Source organism: Eretmochelys imbricata, chromosome 7, assembly GCF_965152235.1.
Source record: "Eretmochelys imbricata isolate rEreImb1 chromosome 7, rEreImb1.hap1, whole genome shotgun sequence".
NCBI lineage: Eukaryota > Metazoa > Chordata > Testudines > Cheloniidae > Eretmochelys > Eretmochelys imbricata.
In genome coordinates, this window is record NC_135578.1 from 56,004,523 (window position 1) to 56,024,422 (window position 19,900).

Consider the following 19,900-nt stretch of genomic DNA (forward strand, 5'->3'; position numbering starts at 1 on the left):
CAAGGGAATAATGACGATAACCCACCTTCCGAGGGGCTGGGAGGCTGAATTCACTAATGACAGCAAAGTGCCATGAATGCCTCAATAGTGAGAGGATGGACGCAGGAGAACCGTGCTGGATCTAATTACGCAGCACTACAGAAGGGTAAAGTCGTACTCTCCTCTGAGCACTAACCCCCAGGGGCGTGAAGTTTTACATGTCAGATCTAGCCTGAAGCATTGTAAGCTCTTCAGCACAGGGCATTTGTGTCTGCACAGCACCTAGCACACTGGGGCCTTGGGGCACTACTTAATGCAAAGAACTCTTTAAACATATGCAGACTTGAGGGAAGCAGGGGAAGATTGTGGAAAGAATTCAGGTATGGCCACACTGCAGCTTAAAACCTCTCTCTAATTTACTGTTTATAGTCTGACAGCATCTAGGAGCTCAACTCAGCCCAGGACCCCACAGTGCTAGGCGCTGTACAAACACAGGATGAAAAGCTGCTCGCTGTCTCAAAGAGCTTTCAGTAGAAGCCAGCTCTGGGCTGAGAACAAGCAGGAAGCGGGTCAGAACGCGGGGGGGGCACTCCTGAGACGAGCCCATGGAAATAGGGACTTCCCTGAAATCAAAGCGCTGCCTCAGCCTGAACTCCGGAGTGGCTGGCACCTGGATTGCTTTCTCCATGGCGCTCCTGGGTAGCCATCAGGCACAAGCTCAGCCAGGTAAGCACCGGCCACATGGGCCCACAGGACAGCAGTCTTCTAGGAAAGGCCTCGACTGCTACAGATTTCACCTTTGCCATAATCACTTAGACTTTGTTCACAGCCAGATATGCCAGCATGACTTAACCTTGCTGGGAGAAGAGAGGCATCTTGCCTTTTGGCTCCAACCATCTGGTCACCCTTGATCAGCCCGGCGAGATCAGGTACTGGTCTACAATAAGCACCCCCATTGCTCCTGAGCTTGCCGAGCAGAAGGGGGCATTTGCAGTCTCTTCAACAGGCCTAGCTACCCCAGAGGACTCTGGCATCTCAGCAAAGAATTGTCTGACTTTGTCATCTCAAGCCATCCATGGTCCCCAGAGGGCAGCCCCTCTGCCTTCCCCATGCCCCCCTCCCTGCTGCCACCTCTCCCACCTTCCTCCCTACAGAACGAGTCCTCTTCACCTCCACCTCCAGCCCCTCAATGGCATAACCATCTCTGCCCCTCCCTCCCTTCCCTGATGGACAAGCTGCCTTCAACCAGGGCAGACCTCCCCTCCCCAAACCCAGCCCGGAGGCAATGCTAAACGCCCCCCTGCAAGGACAACTCATGCTCAGATTGTCTCTATGTCTCACCATCAAGGAAGGGTAACCCTAGGACTTCTAGAGCACCACGTAACCTTAACCCTGATTCTACCTCAGAGTCCCATTTACTCCTTGCCCCTCCCCACTATCCCCTTTTAGCACCTCTCTGCTCCATCAGGGAGAGCTCTTTGGTGGGAGGTAAAAAGCCCCTGAATGGCACTGGTGATGCTGGGGCTGTGGGTCCAGACTTTCTTAGTGTATTGTCTGCCTGAGTCAGAAGGGGAGGTGAAGTCAGGATCAGCCCCCCAATCCTTCTCCTTCCCCCCCAAATTGGAGGCACTTTGGTTCCTGGATATGTTCAAGGCAAGAGAATCACTGGCAATGTCTGGATTTTCGGTCTCGCCGATCTGCCCATCCCAGCTCTCCAGGGACGAGGCCAGGTCCCCTCAGACCATGGCCAGGCCCTCGGAGTGGCGGTGGCCGTGCGGCATGCTGGCTGTACTGCTGTCGGATTTGTAGCTCTTGGGAGCCCGGCTGGCTTTCAGGAGTACCAGGAACGTGTCTGTGGAGATGGCCCCGAACTCAAAAGTGAAGGTGCCGTAGAAGACGAGGATGTTGATGATGAAAATCCACTCGCACAGGGCGGCCACGTGCTGCAGAACAAAACTCTCCTGGACGAAGAACACACCACCTGGGGGCGCCAGAATCAAGGAAACCAGCAACCCACAGCAAGAGGCACCAGCATCTCTCCCCAGCGGGCAGCGGGGTGGGGGGGAAGCGGCAACTCCCCCAGACATATGAGGCCGGGTTGAGTCAGTGTGAAGTGTACTGAGATCCTCTAGGGGGAATGGAGCATCACTCCTGGATTCAGGGAATTACCTGACCCCCAAGTGCTAGGCCTGCCTCCAGGAGAGGTCTGGCAGCCCAGGGCAGGGGATATAGCACTGAAACCCCCCCCCCAGCAGTGCCAATCCCACTGCCCCACAAAGGGCTGCCAGCCCAGGGCAGGGAGTACAGCCCTGAACCCCCCATCCCAGTGCCAGTCTCACTGGCCCAGGAGTGGTCTGCCAACAACAGGACTGATCCTAGCTTACAGCTGGGGCCAATCCTGCTCCCACTGAAATCAGCAGCAGAACTCCCATTTTACATCAGTGGGAGCAGGAGCAGGCCCTGGACTGGGTGCCTCTGCTTGTGAGCATGAGGAGTAATACAGCCACAGGGACCCTTGGCTCCTCATGTGCAGGGCAGGGGGGGTCACCGTGGCTCAGGCAGCCTGTCTCTCTCTCTGCCCCTTGATCTGTTAGCTATTGCTGGGACAGCTTACAGAGGTGCTGAGCTGGAACGAGACGCGGCCTTTTGGAGCAAGTTTGCAGGGAGCCATCCCAGCGGGACCCTTGGCTCCTCATGTGCAGGGCAAGGGGGGTCACCGTGGCTCAGGCAGCCTGTCTCTCTCTCTGCCCCTTGATCTGTTAGCTATTGCTGGGACAGCTTACAGAGGTGCTGAGCTGGAACGAGACGCGGCCTTTTGGAGCGAGTTTGCAGGGAGCCATCCCAGTGGGTTGAACATAAACCCACGAACTGCAGGGCGAGGCCCCATGCAAACAGCCTCCAGGGCGGAACAGGCCTCTCATGGATGTGGGGGGGGGGTTAATGATCATCCCAGCGTGATCCTTCCAGCACAAAGTCTGTTGTCACAAAGGGTGCTTGGTATGCAAGGCTCAAGGGTGGATCCTGTGCCAAAAGTCCAGAATCTCTTCCACTTCAGGGAATACCCATCAGGGCAGGGCCAGCCCACCAAGTCCCCAAACTGCCTGTACCACCATTTACCCCACCCCCAGCTGTCAAACTCCTCCTTCTCCAGCAAGGAGACTCCATCTCCAGCCCAGCCATTTTCAAAAGAGCCCATGGGACTCCAACTCACATCCCACTGAGTTTCAGGGGCAGCTGGGTGCCCAGTGCCCTTAGGACTTATTGAAAGCGCCAGCCTCTGTTTCTTGCCCACACTCCTGTATAAGAGCCCCTCATTACAGCCCACAGTCTCCTCCCCTGGGACCCTTTTCCCCTGCCTTGGCCTGCAGCTCTCTGGGGAACCCAGGTCCTTCATTTTGGAACTGTGCTCCTCTGCTCTGCATACTCCGCTCCAAACTGCTTTCCAGCTCTGACTGCCCCAGCCTCCTCTTTGACTACTTATTCCATGGGTCTCCTTTATCCATTCATCTGTCCATGGAAATTGGACACCTGGTTTGGGCAGATCTGCACCGTCTTGGAAAATAAAATGGAAGGGCCTTTCCAGAAACTGTTCTCTCCTTATCGCTGCTGGAAATTCTCCCTCAGTTCCTTCTATGACATGTGAGCCTCTTATCTAGCTGGTTATTTCCTTTGTGTTCCTCCCAGCCCCAGCGCAAGCATCCCTCAGAATATCTCCCATGGACTGCAACTTTTCTCCTAAGGGACCAACCTCTAGGCTGAGAGGGGAATTGGACCTGGACAGCTCGGTCCAGCTGTGGGCTGCGAGCCTCAGTCATGTCGGTTTTATGCCTTTTGGCCGCTGAGGCCACACAGCTATTGGCACAGAACTCGCCCATCAGCCAGCAGAAGGTCACGACTCCAGGTCACTCGCACCAGGGCCTGTGCTCCGGGAGCCCTCTGCAACTGCTCTTGCCATGTCTCTGCTTCTCCACTTGCTGCTCTCCTCTCTGCCAGCCACCACACCACTGGCTCCAACCCTGTTCTCATACACTCCTGCCTGTCTCTCCGATCCCTGGCACCTCCCTGCTCAGCCACTCTGGTTTCCGTTGCCCTTTCACCACTGTGGAGTTTACTGATGCGGGGCTGGGATCCCAACCTCCCGCTGAGCATTGGGAATGCGTCCCACTTATCCAGCCAACACTCCACTTCACGGCCCCCAGCATTCAGTATTCTGCATCCCTGCACTTCGTACAGAGCCCCCTCTGCATTTCCAGCCCCACACAATGATCACTGGATCCTAGGTGCCCACAGCTCACACCTGCCTCCTTCCCACCCATCCCATCTACAATAGCTTCTGCAGCCAAGGGCTGTCCCCAGCGTGCTGTGTCAGGAAACGCATTACAACTGATGAAGTGAGCTGTAGCTCACAAAAGCTTATGCTCAAATAAATCTGTTAGTCTCTAAGGTGCCACAAGTACTCCTTTTCTTTTTGTGACTACCGACTAACATGGCTGCTACTCTGAAACATTACAACCACTGCCACCATGCACCCGGCCCGTGCTTCCATACGACTCTTCTCCTACTCGGCACGGCTGCATCATCAGAGTCCCCTCTGACCTCTTGTATCTGCACTGGTGTCTCCTGGGCTCCCTTGCCATCCTGCCCAAGGGCTCTCGAGCTGCACCTTGGTTCCTATTTTGTCTGTGACCTCACTCCAAATAACCCTCTGCTGTGTCAGCCCAGACACTAGGGGCCTTTCTTTCGGCTAACACAATATTCCCTTCTTCTCCCCCAGTCACCCCTCCTGCTGCTCTCTTTATAAACCCTAACGCCTGCTAATTTAGCTGCCCACGAAGGGCCTTAGTTTAACCAGCTCCACCTCGCCTTTCCCCTCACCGCACCGACTCTGCTGGGTTTGCTTCTGTGTTTGCACAGAATGCATTTATAGCTCTGCTCAGCTCCCTCTTTTAAATCTGGATGGTCAGTAAATAACATTGCAGCCGGCTGGCTTATCCAGGGTTGAGGGCTCAAAACATTGCAGCTGCCTGTTATTTGTGTTACAGGAGCACCTAGGATCCGCAGGATCCAGGACCCCCCCCTGTGCTAGGCGCTGTACAAACACAGAATCCAAAGACTCTCCCTGCCCCCGAGAGCTTACTGTCTGATGGAAAAAAGGTTGACAGTGGCAAGATTTGAACCTACACTTACAAGGAACCTGGAGCCTAAATCCAGCCCCTTAGATGCTTGCCCCTGCTACCAGCTAGATTGGAACTCAAGAGGGCTAAGAAAGCTGTTTGCTTGAAAGCTACAAACCGCCAGCAGCAGGGCCAGGGGGACCCCATGGCAAAGGATGCACTTTCCAGGAGCGCTGAAACAAGCCACCAAATGCTGCTGCCCAAGGGGCGAGCACTATTCCACACCCAGGCTCAAGTCTGCCTTCAGCCAGTAAAACCTAGTGCACGGACCACCGACTTCTGTCTTCCCTCCACACCTCCTCCAAGCAGCGAGCACCAGCCCCCCTCTCCTTCACGCCACCTCACCTTAGTCAGGAGAGCCTTCTCTGCAACTGTCTGGAGCACCCTCCCCGGATCACTGCCCTGCCTCGACTCTCCATCCCATTTCTAATCTCAGCAGCCAAGGGCCCCTCTCCCTTGCCCAGGCCCCCTGCTGCTATTATTTCTCTTTGCAATTGGACTAAAGGCTGTACGGCATTTGGAGGATGGTGTCTGCATAACAGACACGGTGCTAAGTCCAGCGGGGCTGCTCCGAGCCATGCAGAAGCGAGTGACAACTTTCCCTCAGTACGGTCTGAGCCATAGGATTTGTTGCCCAGCCCGCAGCGCTGCCAACACTGGCAATTCGTTTTCGCGCACTCCAGCTGCACGTTTCTTACCCACACGCTATTGCGGGGAAAGGATACTGAAGACAAGGGTGATGAAGGCCAGAGCGGAGAGGATGCTGCGCAAGTGGGCGGTCCAGTAGTGGCCCCTGGTTTTCGCCATGCGGTAAGTCAGAAGTGACTGCAGGAACACAAAGAGCATGCTGGTCGGAAACGCCACACCTGCGCCAATGTAATGCAGCACCTTGGCATAGTCCACCTGGGAGACAGAAACAACCAGATCAGGGCACACAGAGTCCCACTCCGCTCCGTCGCCCAGACGCTACAGTTCACAGCACTCTGGCCTTCCTCTTTCTAACCCTGGAGTTTGGGTTCTAGCCCCAGTCAAATGTCCATCTCTCACACACACCCTTCTCTGGCTTGGGGCGCCCTGCATCAGATATCACTCGCACGCATACTTTCTAACTGGAGAGTCAGGATCCCAGAGCCACCATATGAGCAGCTGCATAATTAGAACCTAGCGGGTGTCCAGCACCTGGTTTCAGACACATTCTCCTCCAGACTCTAACATGAGGTTTGAGGTCTAAACCACCACAAGGAGTAGGAGCGGGAAGCAGAGCTCTCCCTCTACCTGGGAGCAGGTCTCACACGTAGGCAGAGCTGTCTGGGTCCCCACGTTCAGGTCTGAGGATTCCCCGGAGAGCGCTCGCAGCTGAGTCCAGACTGACAATGGATTCAGCAGGGGGACGTGGAACAGGTCTGGCTAAGTACTGTCCTCTGTGCGGGAAGGGAATCCATGTTTACACAGGTTCAGTGGGTTAGTCTCTGGCGTGGCAGAGCAGCATTCCCGCAGGCAGGGGGCTCCATGCCTCTGCATGTTCTCACCTGTTACCAGGCTGGCTCTGGCTGGCCCAGGAGGCTCAGACACACAGTACAATGTGGCACCTTAGAGACTAACCAATTTATTTGTTAGTCTCTAAGGTGCCACAAGTACTCCTTTTCTTTTTGCGAATACAGACTAACACGGCTGTTACTCTGAAACCAGTACAATGTGGCTGGCTGGCTTGATGCAAGGAGTAAGTTAGAGCAAGGCTGGGGCCGGGGTCGGGGCAGTGCAGCCAGCTGAGCTGTGTCCTCGGAATACAACATCCACTGCAGCATCCTGGGCAGTGAAGCCAGAACCTATCACACAAGGGAAAGGAGAGAAGCCAGGTGCTCTGGGCAGGCGACTGGTTACAAACGGCCCAGCAGCCCATCGCAGACCTGAGGGTGCCCAGAAACCTAGTTCCAGCCCAGCATCCCTGGATCTTTTTGCAGGTTTTGGGGGTGGCCAAGGCGTACCTATTGCTGCCTGTGGGTGAACATCCCCCGCCCCCAGGATGGCCTGATTATGGGCAGAGAAAAGCAGACTGCACTAGAAAGCAGCGTCTGCCCAGACACGTTTCCTGGCATTGCTTCGGGAGGAGAAAACATCCACCCTTGGCAGGCGCTGGGAGAACAGACACATCTGTGAGTCATCTGTTTTGCCCAGAGGCTCGGCGCCCTCTCCACGCACAAACCCAGGAGCACTAGTGACATCCAGCAGGGAACTGAAGCTCGGGGTAGGATCCCAGCTCCCACCATGGGAGCCAAGCTAGGTTCTATACAGCCCTCGGGATCTGGGCACCTCACAGTCATTCATCCAACCTGACAGCTCCCCAGGAGACAGGGCAGTGCCATTACCACCACATTACAGATGGAGATACTGAGGCACACTGAAGCTAAGTGACTTGCCCCAAGTCGTTCACAGAGTCTGTGGTAGAGCAGGGAACTGAACCTTGGTCCTCTGACTCCAAATCCAGTGGCTCATTCCCCAGGGCTAGACCACCTTTACTCCGCTGACAGTGTATTAACCTCCTCCCCCAGTCCTCCTCAGACTGGGAACCCTGGCATTGGGTCATTTGGTTTTGGGGTGGGGGGTAATTCCTTGCCCCCAGCTAAAGCTCTCCATAGTTCAGCCCAGGGGATAGGCCTCCCCACAGAGAAGTCCGAAGCTGGCCAGCCCATGGCTGGGTTCAGGTGAGACGAGGAAGGTGTTGCTCACTCCAAGAGTTGGACACGTTGCCTCCGCAGCCTTCCCTCCCCGCCACCAGGCCCTGGTCTCTGATCCAGGACATTGGCTGGCACTAGATCCCCAGGCTGATTTTGATGAGTCTGCCCCTGTTGCCTGGAACTCCCGAAGATCCCATCACACCCAAGCCATGCACCTACAATCCAAGTCACAATTCAGAGCCATTTCCTAGACAGGTGCTGAGCGCTCTCGACTCCCGTTGGCTCAGCTCCTCACAGGATCAGGCCCTCAGGGAGCAGACTGCTTTGCCAGGTGTTTCTCCCTGTGCTGCCAACTGCTCTGCAGTCTTGGTTTCCTTGCAGCCACGCTCTGGGCTGCCTTATGGCACCAACTCTCGTGAGTCCCAGCTCACCAGACTCCCACACGTGCGGCACCCTCCTGCCACTCGCCTTCTTGCGCATGCAGAGCGGAGCAAATTCCAAGACCCCACCCCTGGCTTCCCAGGCATTTCAGGGTCCTGCCCTTTAAAGCCCTTCCTAGCCAACCTCACAGAACTCCTGCCCTACTCATCTGGCACTGGCCAGCCTCCTCTGCCCAGTGCAAGAGCCTTCCCCTCTGCAGCTCTTGATGTCTGGAAGAGCCATCAGTTGAAGAGAGGCCTTCTCTTTCCTGCCTGTGCCTCTCTCCCTCCGCTAGCTTTCAACTCCAGAGAGCACTACAGGGAAGCAGTTTCTCTGCGCGGTGTCTGCCCTCCGATGCCGGATTGCACAAGCCCATCAAGCTGGGGGAAGCTGATGAGCACAGTGGGGTAGTCCCCGCTGACCTGACAGCTGGAATGGACCTGGTGACAGCGTCCACTCATCCAGGTCATCTTATCTGCCCCGTGTCTGATGGAAAAGCCCCAGAGTCCAGGGCACAGGGGCATCAAATATTGTGTTAGTGACACAATCCAAAGGGAAGGAACCTTGGACTGTGGCTGTGCGAACATCCCTAGTGCAAAGCAATCCAGGGGCTGCTCTGGCCTCGCGCCCCCCAGAATATCTCTGCTGAGACATGGAGCAGTGGGGCTCAGACCCCACCACTGTTCTGGAAAGCGGGCCCAGCCCCACCAATGTTGGAGCCAGGGGTGCAACCAGGATTTTGCTAAGGAAGGGGCCCAGGTGACCTGCCCGGCTGCCCCAGATTTGACTAGCACTGGGACCTGGCACACCGGTATAAGGGCTGGAACTAGAAGTGCTGGGTGGAGATCGCAGCCCCTGGCTTGAAGTGCTTTCCATCATATACAGGGTTTACAGCAGGGGTGGGAAAAATACAGCCCACGGTGCAGTGGGGTGCTCAGACAGGCTCCCTGCCTCTTGTGGCCCCACACCACTCCCAGAAGCAGCCAGCTGCTGCTGGCATGTCTCTGCGGCCCCTGGCAGGGGGCGGAAGGTGGCACCACATGCTGCCCCCATCCCCAGCACCATCCTCACAGTTCCCATTGGCCGGAAACCGGCCAATGGGAGCTGCGGGGTGGTGCTTGCGGGTGTGGGCAGCGCATGGAGACCCGCTGCTCTCCTCCCCTCCAGGGGCATGCAGAAACATGCACCAAACTCCCTGCACCTGCACCAAACCCCCTCCCAGAGCCCACACCCCTCCCAGAGCCCACACCCCTCACCCTCTCTTGAACCCCAACACTCTGCACCAGCCCAGAGCTCCCTCCTGCACCCAAACTCCCACCTAGATCCTGCACCTCTCCTGCACCCCAATCCCCTACCCCAGCCCGGAGCCCCCTCCTGCACCAAACCACCTCCCAGAGCCCACATACCTCTCCATTAATATAGTAGAAATGTGCGGCCCGGGACAACTTACCAAAATTCGGGGAGTGGCCTCCCTGCAAAAATTATTGCCCACTCCTGGTTTAAAGTTTGGTTCAATGGCTCTCAGCACCCCCACTATACAAATTGTTCCAGGACCCCTGCGCACAGGGCCCCAGCACCATTCAACTTTGGCCCAGCTGCCCTGCTGTCATGCCTGCCTACCTGGGGGGATCCACCCCCCTGACCCTGGAGTATCAGGGTCTCTTCCTCTTTGCCCCAAGACTCCTGGGACCGATCACAAATTTTACAAACCTGCACCTACAGGCACACCCCTGGGGTCCAGGAGCAGCCCTCAGTGGTTCTCGCTGGAGGGCAGCAGGTTTGCAAACGTCAGGGTGAGTCTTCTTCACACAAGATCAACCCCTGGTTTCTAGGCTCTAGATTCCCACCAGAGACAGGTGGCCTACATGGACCTGGGTATCAAGTGTCCAATCTGGGAATGCTAAAGCATACAGCAAGATGGGGACTCTCAGCACCTGCTCACCCAATCCTGCTCAGCACAGATGAATCCCAGCTATTTCTAAGCCTACAGTAAACGCTAAGCCAGCATGTCACTGCAACATGCAGACCAAAACTTGAAAATGCAGAACAACTGCCTGAGCTAGCTCCTGCTGCAGCCCCTGGCTGGCTGGCGGGCTTCAGGCTTCCCTAGATGGGTTTTGGTGACAAGATCAGAGATTGCTGGGCAATGTTATCCACAAATATTTACTTTACAAGATAAGAGTTAAACAGACTGGCAGCTTAGTCTGGGCCCGTTAGGGGTGAGCAAACGAAGGCGAATTCCAGAGCTTAAGAGGAAAGGAAATTTACTTGATGAAGTAAAAAAAATTAATGAAAATGGGGGGTTGATTCTAAATATTCCCCTGTGATACTGGAAACACCAAACACAAGCGCTGGGAGAGAGCGCGCTTCGGCCCCCATCTGTTCCCCCCCTCCAGAGGAGTCGTCTTACCTGAAAGTTGCCAACCATGGTGAGGCCAGCGGCGCAGATCCAGCCTGCCGCCAGCCCCAGGGTGTTGAGAAGGGACGGCCCACAACACTCGATGACGTGGGCGTATCTCAGCAGGCCAACAAGCATCACTGGGAGATGGAGACAAGGCATCCCATCAGACACATGCCCACCAGCTGCAATGTCTCACCTCCCAGAGCCATCTCTGCCCCACCTGAGCCTGCCCGAGGGGCAGGAGAACAAGGAGCACTTCGCCCACCCCTCCGTCTTGGAGAGGCCAAGCAGACCCAAGGCCAGCAACAGCTACCACCTGGAGATGATGACACAGATGCTCCTTCTGTCACAGGGCCCAAGGGCCAAATTTGGTTAATTTCAGTCTCGGGGTGATACCAGGGGCCCTGTCAGCCCTCCCAACACATACTACAGGGCAATCTGCTCCTGCTCCTAGTGCCGGAAGGCGAGGAGAGCAAAGATTTTAGATTAAATGTTCCCCATGGGTACCATGCAGACCCAAAGGCCCTGTGCTGAAGAGCTTACAATGCTTCCGGCCAGATCTGACACTTAAAACTTCACACACAGCTGCGGGGAACTGAATCCTGCCATGCACGGCTCTCCTAGGGCCAGGCTGTGGGAGGCACCAGTCGCACAGCAAGCTGCTGGGGCTCTAACAGGCTGCAGTGGGCCGGGGGTTTTGACACTGATGCCAGGTTGCAGTAGTTATTTGACATGGAGTTCGACACAGAGAACTAAACCACGGAACTCAGCAGCAAGGGGTCAAGGACCAGAAATCCACACCCCCCCCCCCCCGACTTCCCCGGAGCAACAGGGTCCTTGCACATCCCTGGGGGGTACGTTTCTAGGGCCAGGACAGGCTGGGGAGTAACCATGCTGCCCGCCCTCCTGCACGAGCCCCCTACAGTGGGAAGCTCTCGCAAGCAGGGCACCTGGGTCTGGTTCGCTTTATATGCAAACAGACACCTACGAACCCCCACTCCTCCCTACATGGACATCTGTGCCCTGCACGCTGCCCCTAGCCGCCCCCTCTCCATGCAGATTGCATCAGCCTCTGCCCCAGCGCTCACCCCTGCCCTCCCATCGGGCTGAATCCCATGTCTGAGCTCAGTGCTGACCCCACTGGGCCATGCCCTCCTCTGCCCCTCGGCTTGGGCTCTGCAGCGGGTGCATCTGGGTCAGCTCAGCCTTAGGCACCAGCAAAGCAAGCAGCTGCCAGGAGCCTGTGCCCCCCACCCCCCTGCACTCTCCCCCATCAGCTGCAACAGGTCACGGAGAACTGGTGGCCTGTGTATGGGAAGGGCAGCCCTGCCCCGGACGGCTGAGCTTCTGCAGCTCTGCATCCCCATCCCCAAGCAGCCCGGACTTACCCATGAACGAGCCCAGGCTGCAGATCAGGCTGAAGAAGCAGCTCTCCGGAGGGAAGGTGCCACACTTGCTGGGGAGAGCAGACAGGGCCTGTTAGAGACACCACATGGCACTGGGCCTTGGGTGGGCCACTAGCCCAGGGGAATCAGGCCTGCTGGCAGTGCTGCCAATAGCTGGGGCAGCTGCCCTCCCAGTCTTGGCCTTGCTGCCCCACTTGCTCCCTCCATTCCCCCCTGGCTGATCCATGGCCATTTGCCATCCCCTCCCCCTGTGTGGCGCTCCAGGCTGCCTAGATGTGGTGCTGAGGGCGCACAGGACAGGGTCTCATCAGGAAGCGCTGGAGCTGGAGTGGGATGGGCTGCTCACAGCTGGCACACCCCCACACTGCACGGCCATCATGCTGCAGCCAGGTCCCTGATGGGCTGGACTCACAGGGGGATGCTTGGTGGACGCAGGAGGCTCTTCACTCCTTTGGTGCCCACCTGCAGCGGTAGGCAGCTCTCACCTCCAGGCCACAGGACCAGGGCTGGGGCCCAACCCCAGTGTGGGTACCACAGGAGGACGGGGGGAAGTGCCACCCCTTAGCTGGGATCCTGTCCGTGCAAACTGGAGATCCTTGGAGCTGCTGTCCTGGCCAGCACCCCTGAGCTGCCAAGCGGGAGGGTGGGCGCTATGCCTTAGTGCCATGGTTGCTGGGGCATTGCCTGCTCCACCCATGCCCTCAGAGAGTGACCCGTCATAACCTGCCCCCTCAGAGAGCCCCGCACAGGGCGAGGGATGCTGCATACAGCACCAGCTGCTCCCCTTGCCTCTTCACACTCTGCAGAGCCATGGCCAGGTGCTATGGGGCGGAGACGGGCTGCCCTGGACAGCAGGGCACCGGCCACATGCGCTGTGCCTGGCAAAGGGGAGGGCTCGGGAATGTCTTACTTCAGGCCAGGTGGGTGTAGGCAAACCAGCACTTCAGACACGGCCCCTGAGGCTAGCCACCACACGCACACAAGCCAGGGACCCCTCCCTCCCTCCCTCCCTCCCTGGGCCAATCACCCCTCCCCCCCCCCTTCCCCTCCCCAGATCAGGACTAGCTGGGAGGCTTGGAGGGGGCTGGTGTGACGACTCCCTTGGCAACAGCCTGGCCCAGCAGAGGCCCTGGGGCGGGAGGGCGGGTGTGTGTGTGGCTCCAGGCGGTCTCTCCCCAGCTGGGAGCAAGCTGGAGCCTCCAGCGCACCTGACCTTTCCCCCACTTCACAAACAGGAAGCCAAGGGGAAATTCCAACCGCAGCACCCACTTCTACTTCATGCGAGCCGGCCCCGGCCCCTCCTCCTCCTCTGCCACAGGCACTGCTGCTGGCCTCCCATCCCAGCCACGCACACACCCCGCGCACACCCCGCGTGCCCCCCCCACACCGCTCACACCCCGCGCGCCCCCCCCCACACACCGCTCACACCCCGCGTGCCCCCCCCCACACCGCTCACACCCCGCATGCCCCCCACACACAGCGCACACACCCCGCGTGCCCCCCCACACCCCGCGTGCCCCCCCCACACAGCGCGCACACCCCGCGTGCCCCCCCACACACCGCTCACACCCCGCATGCCCCCCACACACAGCGCACACACCCCGCGTGCCCCCCCACACCCCGCGTGCCCCCCCCACACAGCGCGCACACCCCGCGTGCCCCCCCACACACCGCTCACACCCCGCATGCCCCCCACACACAGCGCACACACCCCGCGTGCCCCCCCACACCCCGCGTGCCCCCCCCACACAGCGCGCACACCCCGCGTGCCCCCCCACACACCGCTCACACCCCGCATGCCCCCCACACACAGCGCACACACCCCGCGTGCCCCCCCACACCCCGCGTGCCCCCCCCCCACAGCGCGCACACCCCGCGTGCCCCCCCACACACCGCTCACACCCCGCATGCCCCCCACACACAGCGCACACACCCCGCGTGCCCCCCCACACCCCGCGTGCCCCCCCCACACAGCGCGCACACCCCGCGTGCCCCCCCACACACCGCTCACACCCCGCATGCCCCCCACACACAGCGCACACACCCCGCGTGCCCCCCCACACCCCGCGTGCCCCCCCCACACAGCGCGCACACCCCGCGTGCCCCCCCACACACCGCTCACACCCCGCATGCCCCCCACACACAGCGCACACACCCCGCGTGCCCCCCCACACCCCGCGTGCCCCCCCCACACAGCGCGCACACCCCGCGTGCCCCCCCACACCCCGCGTGCCCCCCCCACACACACCGCGCACACCCCGCGTGCCCCCCCACACCCCGCGCACACCCCGCGTGCCCCCCCCAGCGCTCACACCCTGCGTGCCCCCCACACACCCCGCTCACACCCCGCGTGCCCCCCCCAATGCTCACACCCCGCATGCCCCCCCACAGAGCTCACACCCCGCATGCCCCCCACACAGCGCGCACACCCCGCATGCCCCCCCCACACAGAGCCCACACCCCGCATGCCCCCCCCACACAGAGCCCACACCCCGCGTGCCCCCCCCACACCCCGCATGCCCCCCACACACAGCGCGCACACCCCGCGTGCCCCCCCCACACCCCGCATGCCCCCCACACACAGCGCACACACCCCGCGTGCCCCCCCCACACCCCGCGTGCCCCCCACACACACCGCGCACACCCCGCGTGCCCCCCCACACCCCGCATGCCCCCCCCAGCGCTCACACCCTGCGTGCCCCCCACACACCCCGCATGCCCCCCCACAGAGCTCACACCCCGCATGCCCCCCCACACAGAGCTCACACCCCGCGTGCCCCCCCCACACCCCGCGTGCCCCCCCACACACAGCGCGCACACCCCGCGTGCCCCCCACACACAGAGCTCACACCCCGCGTGCCCCCCCCACACCCCGCGTGCCCCCACACACACACCGCGCACACCCCGCGTGCCCCCCCCACAGAGCTCACAGACCCAGGCCACAAACACACACTACTCACACACCCAGTGTGTCACAAACACACACACACACACACTGCTCACACCGACCATGTCACAAACACACACTGCTCACACCCATGCCCCACACACCACTCACACCCCGCGTGCCACACACACACACACCGCTCACACACACACACTGCTCACACCGAGCATGCCACAAACACACACACTGCTCACACCCATGCCCCACATACACTGCTCACACCCAGCATGCCACAAACACACACACACACTGCTCACGCACCCCCAAGCCACAAACACACATGCACTGCTCACAGCCAGCATGCCACAAACACATGCTTAGGGGGTCCTTTCTGTAGGCGCTCCCAGCCACTACAGAAATGCCCCAAGACTCCTTCCCAGAGACCACCGCTCCATGCATCCAGCACCCCCTCCATCCCCAGGTGTGCACGCCACCCCCCAGCCACAAACCTCTGCACAGAGCACATCAACCACACACACACACACCACTACACAAACACCACACACACGCCACCCTTCCCCTCAGAGACCAGCTCCACACAAACCAGTCACCACACACACACACACAACCCCGCAGGGGTGGAGTTTGTGGAGGGACAGCAGACCACTGGGGTGGGGGGATGGAGCACCAGGCTTCCCTATGCCACAAGCTCCACAGCCGGGGAGATGCCTCCAGACCTCATCCTAACCCCACCCTGCAACCTGTCCTGGAGCTGTTTCCCCTCTGGCTCCTCGAGAAGGATCCTGTTAATGACTGGCAGGAATCTAGCCTGGACTTGCAGGTCCTGCCAGCTGCAGGGTTTGCCAACCAGCTGCCCCGGAGACCTGACCATCACCCCCACTCAGCACTGGAATCACCCAGCTGCTGCTAACTGAGACACAGCCACAGGGCGACCTCTTTGGCCGCAGAGCCCCAGGAGCACCAGCTCAGCTCCTGAGCTTGAGTTCCAGTCCTAGCTCCCGAGCCACACAAGCAGCAGGACCCTTCAGTGCCGGCTCTGCCAGCCAAGTCATTTCAGTCCAGTCCCTTCCCTCCATCTGCAAGACCAGCTCCCTGCTCAGCTACGCTCCGTCCCCAGCACCCGCTCAGGAGTGGGCGTGGGAGCCAGCAGAGCTACACCCCTATGAGTGGTTCTCCAGGCCCCAGCAGTAGCATGGGATGGCAGCAGCGCCTGGGCATTGCCACCCCGGGCACCCACTGGCTCCCAGTCTCACTCCCTTTCCGTTCGCAGCATGCTGGCAGGGGCAGACAGGGCTGGGAGCTCTTTGCTAACGAGCACGAGCACGTGGCACCCACAATTAGGCAGCTGAGATCCGCCCCCTTGGGCGAGAGGGAAAGTCGTCAGCAAGACGCTGCAAGCCACAGGTCTTGCTGACAGCCACAGGAGTGCAGCTCCTTGCAGTTCCAGGAACAACCTGCCCCTCACCCCCACAATTCCAGGAACCGCCCACACATGTGCACTGGACCGGTTCAGCAGCTACTGGATTGCTGTGCCATTTGGGGGTATTTTTGCTCTTACCTGACCAGAGGAATGTGATCCAGAGTGCAGCACGAAATGGGGCCATCCAGCCCACAGGACTGGTTATAATTCCTGAGGAGAAGGGAACAAGACACATTAGATAAGGGATCAATATGTGTCGGGCACCAGACTTGCTGAGCCCACCACTTTCTGCAGATTTTAAGCCTTCATTAAAATAAGTTTCCCAGCCCTGCTGGTTGCAGAGAAAATCAGCCCAACGTGACCCCATACGGTGCCGTCTGCCTGCGTCTGCAGCCAAGCTAACACAGCCCAGAACTGGGGCCTGACCTCGGCTGGCTCAACGGGACGCCCGCACAGAAGCTTACCAGTGACACAGCAGCGCTGCTAATGATTTTGCTGCAAATCGTTTTAGCAAAACTCTTCTAGCTACTCTGGGGTTGGGGGCGGAGTCCTCCCTCCCCCCAACCTGACCCCTCTGCAGTTTCCCCAGGATCAATACAGATAGCATCAAGCACAACTCAAGGGAGCGCTGAGGTTCAGCTCACATGGCGTCTGGATGCTGCTCCAAACAATCAGAAGTTCTTGGACCCGCTAAGCTGAGCTGTCAGGCTCCCTGAGGAGATGCCACAGGCAGGACATGGCTCGCTGGCAGGGGTTGAACCCCTCTGCTTCCAGCAGGACCCTGGAAGCTTAGAAGCCCCCAGAGAGTTACAAATGAACCCGAATCCATCCTCGGAACAGCCTCAGTCTGTGTCCCGGAAGAAGCTGCAGGGCAGTTCGAGTCTTGGGCTGACGTTCAGATCAGCTCTCCTTTTATCCAATCAGATTTGCCCAGCTGAGTCCACAGTCCTGTGCCAGGAAGTGGCTCATGGGGCAATGCCCATTTGGACAGCTCCAGCCAAACCACCCCAGGGCCTGGAGCCAGGGAGCAGAATGGGTTTCCTGCAGCAGTTTAGTCCCCATCTCCCAAGAGCAGATGGAGATGGGCTGCCATTAACTGTGCCCAAGCAGTCCGGGAAAGGGGGCGTAACTCCTTCCTCCCCATCAAACAAAACCAGAGACACAGCAACGCTCCCATCTGCTCACTAAAGCCACGTGTCAGTGTGGAGCAGCAAGGGCAAACATGCGGGGATCCTCGTTTCACAGCATGCTCCCCAAGGAGCCCCGAAGAGCCAGGCAGGTGGGCTGAAGATAAAGCCAGAGGCCTGATGGGACCTTTCCCCAGGGCTCCTAGCTGTGCGTATACATACAGCCCCTTTGGCAGCTGGCTGCTCACTACGTGGGAATGGCCCGCGGTTCACACCTGGGGAGATGAGTCCATCTTGTGGCCCATCCCCACATGCCTGTGGACAGAGGCGACCCTCACTAAGAGGATTTACAGCTACAGCCTCTCTGTGCAGGCAGGGAGGAGTCACACATGGCTCTTTGGAACTAGTGGGTCTATTGCCCCTCGATGGAAACCAGAGCAAGAGGCCAGCACAGGAAGGGAGGGCCAAGGGCAAGTCCTGAGCCAAGTTCTGCATTGCAGAGAAAAGAAAGGCCGGGATAACAGCCATAAAAATCGCTGAGAGAGCCGGACGCGATCAGAGGGACACAAGCCAAGCCGCCAGGCCAAACCCAGGGTAGGATGTATAGCTTTGGAACCCTGCGCCCCCTAACTTCCAGCCAATCAGCAGTCGCTGTCAGGGAGGGACCAGAACAGCCAGGTCAATATGCAGAGCCAGAAAACCCCCTGAACACGGGATGGGAAGGGACCTCATGGGTAGCAAGTCCAGTCCCAGCCCCCCCACCCCCCGTCATCGACGAGTAGCCTCCCTGAAATCAGACAGATGATGAGCACAGCTGCCACTTCTCAGCCAGCCCCAGCCCCAGGAATGCCTGTGAACAGTGATGGCAGCAGCCCCGAGTCCTGTGCATCGTTACAGACCCTCCAGGGGAACTTGGAACCACCTGATCGCCTCAAATGGGCCCCCAGATGCTGCCCTCTCACCCTCGACATGGTCCCAGGTGGGCAGAGGAACGGCTGTCCAGTGGGAGAGCCTATACAGCTCTCGAATGCTAGAGCAGACGAGCACGCACACACCCCTCCATGGATGAGCTGCTTTTCTGTGGGTCCTGTCTTCTTGCGGCAGGGCACACGTGCGCCCCGGGGGGCATTGCAGAAGCAGTGGGGCGAGGAAGGAAGGAAGATGGCCCACACCTCTTCCCGTTTGACCAGCTGAGGCCCTTCCCAGTTGTTCCAGGCAGACAGGTCTGTGTGTGTGCAGCAGAGCTGTAGCCGCGCTGGTCCTGGCTCTCCGTGCAGCAGCCAGCGCTGCCTCTAGGAGAGCCGTGCATGGCAGGGTTCAGATCCCTGCTGCTGTGTGTGAAGCCAGTCAGACTCGCGGGGTTGGCTCTGGCTGCTCTCTCGTGTGGCTGCTGAGTTTCCATTGGCAGAGGTGATGGTTTCTCCAAGTCCTCCTTAACGGCTAGTGTTGACTCCCAGGGATCTCCTGGCCCCAGTGCCTCCTCCCTGCCCCCTCTGAGTGTGTGGCAGATGCACAGGAGAGGCTGTGTGTGCAGGGCAGCCACTGGGACCTGTGAGCTGCCCAAGGTAAAAACTGAGCGAATGTCATCACACAGAATGAGCTGGTACTGAGACAGCCTCCCACGCTGCCAAATTCTGCATGGCAAAGCATCAGGAACCCCAGCCCACAACAGCGACGCAGACACCCGGCAACCCCCGTCCCCCCCCCGCTACGGCGCGGCCGCCCCACGACCCCCGTCCCCCCCCGCTACGGCGCGGCCGCCCCACGACCCCCGTCCCCCCCCCGCCACGGCGCGGCCGCCCCACGACCCCCGTCCCCCCCCGCCACGGCGCGGCCGCCCCACGACCCCCGTCCCCCCCCCCCGCCACGGCGCGGCCGCCCCACGACCCCCGTCCCCCCCCCCCGCCACGGCGCGGCCGCCCCACGACCCCCGTCCCCCCCCCCGCCACGGCGCGGCCGCCCCACGACCCCCGTCCCCCCCCCGCCACGGCGCGGCCGCCCCACGACCCCCGTCCCTCCCCCGCCACGGCGCGGCCGCCCCACGACCCCCGTCCCCCCCCCCCCGCCACGGCGCGGCCGCCCCACGACCCCCGTCCCCCCCCCCCCGCCACGGCGCGGCCGCCCCACGACCCCCGTCGTCCCCCCCCCCGCCACGGCGCGGCCGCCCCACGACCCCCGTCCCCCCCCCCCGCCACGGCGCGGCCGCCCCACGACCCCCATCCCCCCTCGCTACAGCGTGGCCGCCCCATGACCCCCGTCCCCCCCGGCTACAGCGCGGCCGCCCCACGACCCCCGTCCCCCTCCCCCGCTACAGCGCGGCCGCCCCCATCCTCTCTGTGACACAGCAGCCACCTGGGAGCCTCTGGCACCAAGACACCTCTGGCCTGGCC

General features: G+C 60.1%; 1 protein-coding gene across 1 annotated transcript in view; it reads right to left on the reverse strand.

Moving 5' to 3' along the window:
• Positions 1-1,715: 1,715 nt before the first annotated feature.
• The window catches only part of LOC144268294 (transmembrane protein 150A-like), a 30,513-nt gene continuing 12,328 nt past the window's right edge, over positions 1,716-19,900 (reverse strand). Inside the window, exons 3-7 of the mRNA XM_077822996.1 lie at positions 16,522-16,593; positions 12,038-12,105; positions 10,659-10,786; positions 5,879-6,056; positions 1,716-1,960 (exon numbers count right to left, since the gene is read on the reverse strand). Of these exons, the coding sequence (XP_077679122.1) occupies positions 1,716-1,960; positions 5,879-6,056; positions 10,659-10,786; positions 12,038-12,105; positions 16,522-16,593 (691 nt within the window). The remainder of the gene's footprint in view (positions 1,961-5,878; positions 6,057-10,658; positions 10,787-12,037; positions 12,106-16,521; positions 16,594-19,900) is intronic.